This window comes from Lepidothrix coronata, unplaced genomic scaffold (genome assembly GCF_001604755.1).
Source record: "Lepidothrix coronata isolate B3197 unplaced genomic scaffold, Lepidothrix_coronata-1.0 Scaffold32, whole genome shotgun sequence".
Taxonomy (NCBI): Eukaryota; Metazoa; Chordata; class Aves; order Passeriformes; family Pipridae; genus Lepidothrix; species Lepidothrix coronata.
Genome location: NW_016690212.1, coordinates 58,253 through 71,377, shown reverse-complemented (window position 1 = coordinate 71,377; position 13,125 = coordinate 58,253). Strand labels below are relative to the sequence as shown.

Sequence of the window (13,125 nt, the reverse complement as noted above, 5' to 3'; positions counted from 1 at the left end):
CGGAAATCTGAATGGGGCTCGCGCGGCGGCGCTGAGGGGGCTCGGCTGGGGCCGCCCCGCTGCGCGTCCCGGGCTACCGAGCCCTCGCCATGGGGCCCGGCTCCTCTGCTCGCCCGGGCCCTGCGCCGCGCCCGGCCCGCGCCGCCTTGGCCGTGCTGCTCTGCCTCGCCCTGCTGCTGCTACTGCTGCTGCCGCCGCCCGCCCGCGGCGCCGGCGAGCGGCGGCGCCTGGCGTGCTCCACCTGCCGGGGCATCGTGGACAGGTTCAACCAGGTGGGCGGCGGGGCCGAGCCGGGGGTGGTCGGGCGGCCCCGCCGTGGGACAGGGGGCCTGCGGAGGCCCCACCCCGAAGGGCAGCGCCGGTCCCTGGCCCGGCCGGTTCTGCGCCGAGGGCCGCGCTCCGGGAGCGCCTCCGCCGGGGCCGCGTCCCTGGCAGTGCCTGGGCGAGTGACGGGGCCGCGGCGGGTCCTGCTCCGGCAGCTGTCGCGGTGCTGAAGCGGGCGGGTGGCAGAGCTTCTTCAGCTCTGCAGCCCAAAGTGTTTTGGTGCTGGCCGTGCTCAGGTGGAGCGTGTCCGGCTTTGCGGAGAGTGCTGATGGAAAACACCATCACCAACCTGTTGTCACCTGCAGCAGCCCTGTGACAGAGGACATTCGGCGTGGGCAGCGAAGGGCTGCTGCGCCTTGTGACAAGGTGCTTGATGCTGTCGGTACGCATCGGGTGCTGCGGGCTCGATGGTTCACTTCAGCTGCGGAGATTTTTTGTGCGAGTTGTGATTTGGTGGCACTGGCTGTGGCTGGGGACAACTGAGTGATCGCCCCGTTGTACCGCTGGGCGTTTAAGTTACAACACGGCGCAGGCTGGGCTAAGCGTTATCAAAGCTGGATGAAGTAGCGGTCCTGTTCAGCTGATTATAATAAAGTTTCTGAGAACTTAAAGGAGAAGGGTATAAAGTTTCATACTTGTATGGGTTTTTTTGTAAATCGAGACTGTATCAAGGCCTTGTTTATGCATTAGGAAAATTAAATCATGTTACATTGTAACATACACTTTCTCACTTCTCATCTTGTCCTTAGCTGTTTCTTTCACTTAGCAATTTGATCAGCAGCTTCAGAGCTTTGCTGAAGTTTCTGCATGGTGCTTTTCACAATTTTTATGTAAGCATTTATTATTGCCCTTAATTTTTGTTAAAAACAAACCTTACGTAGTTTTTGGTACTTTTTATTTGTAGGGTTTAGCAGATACAGCTAAAAAGAACTTTGGTGGTGGAAACACTGCTTGGGAAGAGAAGACGCTGTCAAAGTATGAGTCCAGGTAAGCTGTCTTAGTACTTCTCATTCAGCTACGTTTTGTGTCCACTGTATGAAATGTCACTGTACAAGTGTTTGTCTGGAATTTAAATATTGAACTAAAGTTTTGCTTGACCAAGCCTTAAATTCTTCATTACTAAACTGTTACATTACATTGTAATGTAAAGATTACAGTAAAGACTAAAACCTCTTATTAATGCCTTTATTTGTCTTGTTTCTAAAAACAACAAAAGTTAATTCTGCCATTGGTCATAGTAGTTTTTTTCTATTTACTCATTAAAGTCCTAATAAAGTAATCCTAAATAATGGTCACTAGTTTACTGATAATCATAAAAGGTGCAGAGTACTGCAGTACTTGTTTTAGAATTAAAGCAGTATCTCCCCCCTAGAGTTGTCACTATTTCAGTGCCAAACAGAAAACAGTTTACTGTACTCATATATATGTATATTTATATCTATGTTTGATTACAGAGCTAAGTAATCTGATGTCTTTCTCCTAAATTTCAAATTCATTTTTTATCTTAGTTGGAGCATTGAGATGTTACTGTGAGCTTCATGGGCTTCTATCAAATATTAACAGTACATGAAATTTATTGTTGAACATAAGGGAAGAGTACTGCACTCCAGTTTTCTGGGAAGCTAAAAATCTATCAAAGCTACAATCTGCAGGCATAATAAATGCAAGTAAGCCACGAGAGCCTCGTGGTCATTCTTCTGTTTTCTTTTTTGATTGAAGTAACGTTCTTTATTTTGATATTTGCTGTGTTTTGGAACTAAATCAGAACACACCATAAACAGATGAAATTTTCTAGGCTGAAGTCTGACTGCTCTGTCATGGCTTGAATTGTGTTGAATGTTTAATTTAAACTTACAGCTTTCCTTCTCTGCTTGTAGCGAAATTCGTCTTGTAGAAATCATAGAGAATCTGTGTGATAGTAGTAACTTCGAATGCAACAACATGGTAGAAGAACATGAAGAACATATAGAGAAATGGTGGTTCAAATTGTAAGTATAATTTTTTTGGTAGAGATCTCTGTGTGAATAAGCTATCTAAGAGGATTAACTACTAACATAATCTTGTGCCTGAACAATAGCAATATGGGTAATTCTTCGTTATTCATCAAGAGTTGGCATTGGGTACAGCTGGGTTCAAGTGACTTTTAGTATCATGTGCTGCTGCACTGTGTTCTTTTTGATTTTCAATTCCAGCAGTGTTGCACCAAAACATCCAGTCTCACTTCTCATACAGTGTGTACTCATTTGCCAGTGGAGTGTCAAGGCAAACTAACTTTGGAAAACTGTGAGATTTAGTCCCTTATTTGTTTCCTTTTGTCATAAAACTGCAATTCTTTGATTCTTGTGGGGTTTTTGTTTGTTTGCTTTTTTTTCCCTGAAACTGTTTTGTTCTTCTGGCAATCAAAAGAATAGTTGATGCTAACCAGTGTAGAAGTCGGATCTCTTGAAAGTGGTAGAGTTGCAGCTAACTTTTCTATCTGCCTTTTAAGCTAACCAGTGATTTTTGTTGCAACAGAAATCTGTTATAAGCTTTTCATACACCAGTCTAAAATGTAATTAGTGCAAGGATGGCAGTGTAGCATTTAGATCTTTAATATCTGTTTTTTTATTTCCGTAATCATGTTTCTTCTAAGTATTTTTTCACTAATTTAGACTCTCAGCATTCCCAATTAGCTAAAATTCAGCAGGGTGAACTGCCATTATAACGTTTCGTAACTGGATAAGGCTTTTTAATAATCCACTTTCTTCCTAAAGAATGCTTTATCCTTTTCCCTAACTATACAGGATTGTGTATACGTTAACATGTCACTTGAAGGGAATAGAATAGAATAGCAGAGCATAGAATAGAATATTTCAGCTGGAAGGAACCTGCAGTGATCAACTAGTCCAACTGCCTGACACTTCAGGGCTGACCAAAAGTTAAAGCATATTATGAAGGACATTGTCCAAACACCTCTAAACACTGACAGACTTGGAGCATCGACCTCCTCTCTAGGAAGCCTCTTCCAGTGTTTGAGCATTTTCTTGGTAAGAAATGCTTCCTAATGTCCAGTCTAAACCTCCCCTGGTGCAGCTGTGAACAATTCACGTGTGTCCTGTCACTAGGTACAAGAGATAAGGGATCAGCACCTCCTTCTCCACTTCCCCTCAGTAAGATGCAGAGAGCAATGAGCCTTCCAGAAACGTAAGCTATGCAACCCAGAGTCTTGAATTTGGCTTAAATTTGCAGAACTGAAAGAAACTGGTCTTACACTAGAAAACTTGACAAAGTAGACTTCCTAAAATAAACAAAACCATTCATAAAATTGGGGTTTGGCAAGTTTCTGTATTTAATAGGCCTTTTGAGTGTAATTTATTATTTTATTTTGCTCTTTAACTTGCAGATGTTTCTGTGGTAGTTTCCAAAAGACAATTTCTTTGTCCATAAATGCCTTAGGTCTTTTTTTCACAAGTTGTTATTTAAAGGGTGGTCGATCACTGGAACACGTTCCTCACAGCACCAAGCCTGTCAGAGTTCAGGAATCATCTGGAGGACACTCTTGTCATATGATTTAGTGTTAGGAAGTCCTGCAAGGAACAGGGAGCTGGACTTGATGACCCTTATGTGTCCCTTCTGAGATATTCTGTGGCATTCAGTAAATTTACTTTTCAGGGTCTGAGCCTTAGAGTTGATATGGATAGATGTAATAGCTTAGAAAGAGAAGCTGTACATGCCTTGGGAGTTGCTGAATACTCTTGTTAGACTACAGAATATCTATATCTTTTCTTAAAAAGTTTTTGAGACTTCAGCATCAACAATACTGAGATCTATGAATTGTCATTCAGAACCCTAGTAGTCCTCATAATTGCTTGCCAAATTATATCTAATGATTTCACTGTTAACTGGGGGAGTATGCTAGTTCTCAAGTAGCACATAACTAACTTCTTAATATTAAAAAAAGAATCCTTCTAAAATAATATTTGATTAATGCTAAAAAAGAGGAGAAATTTTAACCCTGTCGTCAAGTTGCCAATACTTTGAGCAAATGTTAATATCTGTCCTGGGTTATCTTCTGTATAGCTGAGATAAAGGCACAGCATTTATCTTTAAGAGAAGACATAAATAATACACTGTAAAGTGAATATAAACCTTCCCTAAAAGTAAGGTGTTAATAAGTTGTGTATGTATGAAGATGAATTGATTTTATTTGTTGCTCCTATTTCACATTTTTCTTAAATATAAACTATAAAACTTGGGTAGAGTTTGTTAATTGTGTTGTAGCTTAACAGGTAAATGTTCAAGTTGAAGGACTTCTTCTAGAAATTGGTTCTTGAAATAGGATCATCTTCAGAAGAAGTAGGTTTCTAATCTGTCATGTGGAATAGATTTCTCTCCTTTGTTGTGCTGGGTCAGTTGTGCGAGTTGGCCTTTAAAGAATCTTTGTTCTTTTTGTTTATAAATTAATGTCTTTCATATACAGAAAGAAGAAGTATCCTGATTTGTTTAAGTGGTTTTGCATTGAAACAATAGAAGTTTGCTGTCCTGCCGGAACTTATGGACCTGATTGCCTTGGTAATTTTTCTTCTGAAAAATTCAGTAGCAGATATTTTTACCTATTTGCTTTAATCTTTCCTGACATGGATAAATACATGAAGTATGATATTTTGCATGAGATACTGGCTGCTGTGTAGCATACCTGCCTGCTGCCTGATAATTAAGTGGCTCCCTTGTGAATATCCTGCCTAAATAAAAGTCTTCTGGGCACGAAGTAATGTACAAAGCTGTCAAGGGTACCAAGATGTGCAGAATCCATCTGATCTGATGCTTACATCCACACCTGACCCATCCTTAAAGACTCTCTGTGGCATCAAGTCTGTTGTTTAGGTGACTTTTCAGACGCTTCATAGACAAGAATCCTTTTTCAGTTTCAAGAGTAAAACAACCAAGACACTGTTGGGGAATTAAATTAAGAAATTTGCATCTGAGGATCAGTTAAAAAGGCAATGAGAGAAATGGGGTAAAAGTAGGTGGGAAATGAAAATGAGTTCTTTGCAAAAGTGATAAAAGAGATATTTTGGCCTCTGAAGCTTGGATAATTCATAAATCTCTAAAACCTTGCATGGTGTTAAGAGATCAACTTTGGCCTCTTATGTATTGTTAAAAATTAAGTGCCCATTCCCTATATTGATCTAAATGATTTCTGGTGGGTTTTTACCATTGAGATATCAGGCTTCTCAGAGATCCAGAAAAAGGAAAGATTCCAGCTTTATCCAAGAAGCTAGGAAAATAAAAGTTCTAAGCTGTGGTCTTTGCCCAAAATTAAATTGATAACCGAACTTTCCAGGAGGCGGGTTTGAGTTTCTCTTATACTTAAGTATATTACTGAACATTCCCTTGTTGCAAACCTTTTGGTTATTCTCAAGGGTAGAAAAGACTTTGGAAATTATATCTTTGTTTAGTGTGACTCTTTTTTATTAATTTTCATTTTATTTTACTCTGTATGAAGAGAGAGGGACTTCAGGTGCTTGTGTCTGAGAATAGGATGTTATTTCCTTTAACATCTCATTTAAAAGTATTTTTGATCCTTTTTAGCTTGTCGTGGTGGATCAGAAAGACCTTGCCATGGAAATGGCCACTGTGATGGTGATGGCACCCGAGGTGGAGATGGCTCATGTAGCTGTAACAAGGAGTACACAGGAGAATTTTGTTTGGACTGTTCCAGTGGTTACTTCAGTACCTTGAGAAATGAGACACATTCTGTTTGTACAGGTAATGGAGCCTTAACACATAACTTTGTGTTACTTCTTCAGTTTTTGTAAAGAAAACTAGAAACAGTTTAAAGTAACAAATGTAGAAACAAAACATACTTTGGTCCCTCAGCTTTAAGCATAAATGACATGTCAGTCACTTTGGTGGAATTCTAAGGTTTTGCTAAGTTACAATTCCAGGCTGCCCTTGAGGTTTGTTTTGTTTTCTGCTTTAATTTAAGAAGCGGAATTCATATGTACCTTTGTCCCTCTCCTTCCCACGTACTGCTAAAGTCTTGAGCTGAAATTATTGCATGCTGGACTACTTAGAAAGCTAGGTTTTCCTCAGGTCTCAAATAAGCTTAACTGGAATAAATGGGCATGGAAACAGCTGATCTGTACTGTAGACTACTTAGATTCCAGTTAGGTATGTCTAAGATTAATTTTGAAACAAAGTCAGGTCACAGGAGTAAACTTTTGCAATTGGTCAGATTTTGAACTGCTTTTACACCACTGATGAGATTCTGCAACAACCTACATCCTGATCCTAGGGTCTGATAAGATTGTTTTTCAACACTCTATATTGTGTTTTTCTTTTTTTAATCTGGCTGTGTAGTAATTCTTCTGTATGATTTGTTTTATATTATAATATATAACATGCATATGTTATATATGGTGTGTTTATATATGTGTGTAATATATATACAAAGTGCATATGCAGCTGAATTTCTAGTTTATTTCCTTCTGAAGCTCTTCAGAGTGATATCACTTCACACACTGCTCTCATAGCTGGTTGCAAATGAAGTAGTGTGAGGATTCGTTAGGTAGAACTGCAAAGTCTGATATTTAAACTGGTGTCCCATCCCTGAGGGGCTGAGCAAAGTTTACTTACTTGATCTCCTCTTCCCAAATATTTTGGAAATTGGACCTGCCAGTTCTAGTCACTAGTGTGGTGCTCTTCTCAGTGTGAAGATGACTGTAATTGCCAGGTTTGGCTTCCAGGAGCTTTTGGGGGTATTTGAGGCTTTTGCGGTTGTTTTGGTAGGATAGAGCTGCATATTTATAAATTAAATCTTGACTTTATGGAGATGCCATCTCGTGAATGGGAGTTTCAAGCTCTTAAAATATAATAGCTTTCAGTGAATCCTAAATAAATTTGTTTGAGAGTTTGTGTGCCAAATTTTGTCTTGGAATCTCTCAACAAAGCTCAAGTTGTAATTTTCTCTACTCTCAGCCTGCCACACTGCCTGTAAAACTTGTACTGGTTCAAGTAACAAGGACTGCCAAGACTGTAAAGAAGGCTGGATTAAAGATGAAGATGGAGCTTGTGTGGGTGAGTAATGCTTGGCAGACTTCAAACAGGTTTTGTAGCAATGGCCGGTGACATTAGATGACATCACTTTGAGTTTTACTGTATTGTATAGAAGAGCTCTGTCAGTTTAGATTTCTACAAGTTTTGTAGTCTCTCTCTTCCTAACTTGTTTCATGTTGCAGGAAAGCAGTATTTCCTCACCATTGATTGCTGGTGATTTTGGTTGTCTTTATCATACTATTCACTGTAGATCTTTTTAGTTTGGTGGAATACACTTTCTTTTCAGACATGGGTTTTCCTGATGTTTAAATGCTAAACAATGCCCTGCACTTGATTTAAGCTATTTTGTCAACTACTGGAAGATTCTTGTAAACTTACCTGCATACTTTGTAGTAATTGCACAATTGCCTTCATATTTATTGTCATAAATGCTCAACCGTAATGGAGTTCAAACATTTCACTAAAAGCTATGCATGCTAACTTTTCCTATTATCGGAGAAAAATACCAGGAGGCATCAAGCTCAGTGCTTCCATTAATCTCTTACCTGTTTCTGCCTTAGCATTTAATTTGGTTTGTGAGGAGATAAGAATGAAACACTTCAGGAAAAAAGCAAATACTAAAAATGTTCCCAATGCAGGAGTGCACTAGGGGAGAGTAACACATTCTGTTTAACTGGTTGAATTTGACCCATTAAAGATCCTTAGCATAATGCCTGGAAACAGTATCTTAGAAATTATATGAACACTGCTTCCTCTTCAGAGTGTCAGTGAGACCTGGGCTTGGAATTACAGCTCCTGCAATGCCTGCTTAGGCAACTATTGAAACATTCCAAGAGCGTTTTTATAATGCTTTAGTATTGTCTCCGTACAGCTCTTTTATTCCAAATGTTCATTGCCACTAATCAAGTATAACTCAATTGAGTAATTAGTAGGAATGATAGGATCAGTAGCAGCAACAGGATGAGAGTGACAGCAAGGGGACTGAAATAGCCTTTCTTTGTCTGAATTTTTTTAATTAAATATTGTTGTGCCCTTTCCTCGAAATCACAAGACTAGCACATTTTAATTTTCCAGTAGAAGGTTTCACTTGGCCGGTCCTAAACGTAACCTGGTTTGCTCCAATTTGCTTTGTATAGTAAACTAAGAGGTGTATATGTGTGTATTTTTATAAGTTTTCTAGTGCTTAAAATAGCTTGGTAATATAGGAGTAGGGGAGAGAATAGTATTCCAGAACAGTAGTGTGTCTGCTTGTTTGTTATGATGTTTGCATAAAAAGCATAAAGCATGACTTGAAAATGACTGACTTGAAAATTACAAGGATTGCAGGTATTATGGAAGTTTATTTAATTTGAGCTCTTGAATTTCTAATACATCAGTGTCATCACAAAACATCTTCTAAGGATCAGTTTTGATTTTTTTTTTTTAATGTAGTTTTAAGCTGAACAAAACAGTGTATGTTACTGTGCAACTTCTGTGTCTAACATGTTGCATATCTGATCCCAAACTCTTAGGTAACTTGTCACTTTTTATCTTTCAGATTTAGATGAGTGTGCTACTTCTCCTTGCAAAGATCACCAGTATTGTTTGAACACAGATGGATCTTTCTCATGCAAAGGTTTCTTTTTAATCTGCTGTTGTATTTTACTGCTTAGAATCCTAATCTAATGCTAGAGGTAATGCTAGAAAAGGCATGATGCCAGGCATTTGGTACAGTGTGGTCTGGTTCTGACTGGCCATGGGGAGGATGAGGCTTTAGACCTATTGTATGATGAAAGCAAGAGATTTCTGGTTATTCCTACTCTGCTCTTGTGAGACCTCCTTGAGTACTGCATCCAGCTCTGGGGCCCCCAACATAAGTGAGGCATGGACCTGCTTGAGTGAGTCCAGAGGATGTGACCATGAACACTTTGATCAAGGAACTGGAGCACATCTCCTATGAAGACAGACTGAGAGAGCTGGGATTGTTCAGCCTGGAGAAGAGAAGGCTCCAGGGAGACTTCATAGCAGCCTTTCAGTACCTAAAGGGGCCTACAATAAAGGTGGAGAGGGACTTTTTACAAAGGCGTGTAATGGACAGAAGAAGGGGGAATGGCTTCAAACTGAATGAAAGTAGGTTTAGATTAGATACTAGGAAGAAATTCTTTGCTGTGAGGGTAGTGGGGAACTGAACCAGAGAAGCTGTGAATGCTCCATCCCTGGAAGTGTTCGAGGACAGGTTGGATGGATCTCTGAGTAACCTGGTCTAGTGAAAGGTGTCTCTTCCCATGACAGCAGGGTTAGAACTAGATGATCTTTTAAGGTCAACTTCCAGCCCAAACCATTCTATGATTCCTTGTGTGGGTAAGCTGTCTGGCTTTAAGGGTGGTATTTTAAACCTCGGACACATAATTTTTCTAATTCATAAAATATTTTGCCTTTAGGATGTGATGCCAGCTGTGTAGGTTGCACGGGAGAAGGTTCTGACAAATGTAAGACCTGTGCATCTGGATATGTGAAGGAAGATGAAAAGTGTACAGGTTGGTGGATTTAGCAGTACATGGTAGACCACTGGTTAGCTCACTCTTGGTTAGCCATGCTGAGGAGCAGATAAGTATGTTCATGTTTGTGTGCTTCTATTTCCAAGCCTGTCAGAATGAACCTAGTCGTTCTGGTGCTGGCTGCAAAGATGTTCGTAATAACTTTCTGTGTATTACTGAGCTAATATGCTTGACAAGGCTTAAAATGAACCACTTGTACAAGGGAACAAAGTATTATATAGCATGTTTGGGAAACAGCCATGTGAGTCTCTTTTCAGTCATCTACCATGTCATCAGGTGTGTGCATCTCTATTCATTTTGTAACAGAAAGCTGGAACACAGTGTGGATTCTGCTGCCTTTCTGTTAATCCATTAATGTCCAAGTTCAAATGATATTCATTCATAGTGAATTGTAACGTGATGTTAGACTTGCTCTGTGGGGAAGAGCAGAACATATGCATAATCTTAAGTAGCTATTAACTATGATGATGTAGTATTTACAGGTTCTGTTCCCTTTAGCTATACTTTGATGGCATAAATAGAAAATGACTGTGGGGGAAATGTTCAGTACATTAAGAGGAATTGCTTAATTGTGACAAATGTAATTGCTTAGTACATTTCCCCACACAGAGACCTGCAAAACAAAAAAAAACCCAGTACTGTCTGAATTACTTTGAAACACAGTCTAAAGCATGAAGAATCGGATTATTTTAACAGAAGTTAAATCTGTTGCAGCAGATTTAACACTGCTCCTCAGTGTTTTTTGTATTTGAATAGAATTTTGTTTTATATGACTGAGCATGAGTAAGTTTTATAACAAAACAGCAGTGAACTCTTTCTTTCCCTATTCTATCTCTAGATATAGATGAATGTAACCTTCCTGAAAAGGTCTGCATGAAAGAGAATCAGGACTGTGTTAATACATCAGGTAGTTACAAGTGTGTATGTTCAAAAGGGTTTGAAGATAAGGATGGCACATGTGTTCAGACTGTAAAACCAGGCAAGTAGCTTTTCAGTGACAATTTTTTTAAAAATATGCCACATTGACAACGTGGAGTTCTATTTGAGTCTAAGGGTCTAGTTGCTTATAACCTCCTCTGTATAATTTCTCACCATCCTACAGCTGTGGTCTCTCAATAGGGAACTGTTTAGCTTGACATAAACTATACCTTCAGTCAAGAAATTCAATTTTTTTCTAGGATCTATTGACACATTACAGACAGCGTTACATTCATAAATGTTTCATTACTCCATCTAGGCCACGCTCCATCTACAATTCCAAAGTGGAAACTGGAATTATTTTGCAATAACTGTTGTAGAAGAATAGATGAGAGACACTGAATTTCATACCTTTATTTTCTTTTTATTTCTTAGCTTGTTTGGTTAATTCGTCCCCTCATTCCATCCCCAAGACTGTTTATTGCTCTTGTACTAATAAGTTGTAAAGATCTGTGTTGTGTTGCTACTCAAGGCCACTTACTTCATGCCTTATACTCAAGGCCACTTACTTCATGCCTTATACTCAAGGCCACTTACTTCATGCCTTATACTCTCAGTACTCACTGTTATTAGTCCTTTAAAATCAGTTATGTGCTTCTCCAGTGCAGATACTCAGGATATCAGTTACTGTGTTTTTAACGTGGCCTGATATTTTATGAGACTAAAAGCAAAATGAAAAGTTGACAAATTGGCTTAGTTTTTTTTCTTAGTTTTTATACTTTTCCCAATATAATAAAATCACTCTGCTTTTTTAAAAGCTGTTTTAATATCTGAATGGAGCAGTTTGTACTATAGAAAACAACTCTGAGTAAGACTTGCCTTATTTTTTCAAATACCAGAACTACTTCTGATGGGTCATGTGGAAAGGAGAAAATTCACTGTGAAAAGCTTAAAACAAAAGATTAGAATAGAAATATCTGTGCTGATTTTTTTCCCTTTCTCTAACAGTATAATACTGGTTTATTTGAAATATTTTGTTTGCATCTGGTAAAAAAAAAAAGAAAGTAAGCTTAGACTAGGAGGATGGTGCAAGTAGCTCTTCTGTATGGCTTAAAATTGCTTCTCTGGTCTTGATAAACAAGTTTTGGGTTTCTCTTAAAAAAAATCCTAATGTCAAAAATCATATGGTATAATTAATAGTAGATTTATATTCTAATTGTAATATTTATCTTCACAGGAGAGGAAGTAGAGAGTGAAAAAACTGAGCCTTCACATACTGGACATGATGACTTATGATCTTCGTTCAGAACCAAAAGACATTCCTATCTAAAGTTTTAAATTATTGGACTAAGCCTCTCCTAGCTGACATACTGTGGAAATGGTATTAAATATGCAGGTTGCCATTAAGATTTTTTTTAAATGGTGATGACCTGCTCTTTAAGCTGCATTTCTTTATTCTTAAATCCCATTTTTATATAATTCTTCAAGAACAACACTTAGATGGGTTAGTATAAAATTTGAATGAACATAACATTGTACCCAGCAAACGTAAACAATTTACAGGCTTCTTGTTCTAGAGCCTACTGAAAACTGTTATCTTTTGGAAGAATTGAATTGCACTTCATAATTCAAGGAAAATTTAGACTTAAGTTTGATATTTCTAATAATGAGAAATATTTCTGTAACTGAAATACAGCTTTTGGAAACTGTCAAAGGGAATCTCTTTGGGGGGGAAGCACTGTTCCTTTAAACAAAATAGAATGCCTAATATTGCATTCAATAAAAATTTATTTTGTTGGAATGTGCCTTAAAATTTTTAAGATGTTAATACCTTACTGTGTGTTGTCATGTCTGTTTTTCTTTTAAATCAGTGAAAAAAGGAAAACCAACCCCAAACAAAACCAAACAACCCTCACAAAAACAAAACCCCAGAAACTTGTAAACTGTATTTCTCAGTTCAGCACTGAATTCCAGCACTCAGTTGGAATATATGTGGAAAAAAAAAAGAAAAAGAAAACCCCAACAACATCCCCCTCTCATACACACTCCTCTAAAGGAAGAATTATGTCAAACTTTGCTTTTCAAAGGCAGGTAGGCAAGTCTTTCTGCCAGAAGTTGCATTAACTATGTAAACTAGTTTATGCAGTGATGAAAAGCAGGTTTGGCTAACACCTGCACTCAGTGGCTCACTGTTGTTATGTGAATACTCTCTAAAATTGATGAATAGATGACTTTGACTACAGTCTACTGCTATGTATAATAGCTTTCTGTCTTTTGCAAACCAAGCATACTACAATCAGTTTATCAT

The 13,125-nt window shown here is 38.6% G+C and overlaps 1 protein-coding gene across 1 annotated transcript; it reads left to right on the top strand.

Annotated features, from left to right (window-relative positions):
* The first annotated feature begins 56 nt into the window (after positions 1-56).
* On the top strand, positions 57-12,618 carry CRELD2 (cysteine rich with EGF like domains 2). The gene is made up of 10 exons (XM_017811427.1): positions 57-272; positions 1,229-1,311; positions 2,202-2,312; positions 4,784-4,875; positions 5,896-6,072; positions 7,285-7,383; positions 8,900-8,977; positions 9,783-9,878; positions 10,738-10,878; positions 12,055-12,618. Exons 1-10 carry the CDS (start codon positions 90-92, stop codon positions 12,111-12,113), a joined length of 1,119 nt encoding a protein of 372 aa, XP_017666916.1. The 5' UTR covers positions 57-89; the 3' UTR covers positions 12,114-12,618.
* Positions 12,619-13,125: the final 507 nt, after the last annotated feature.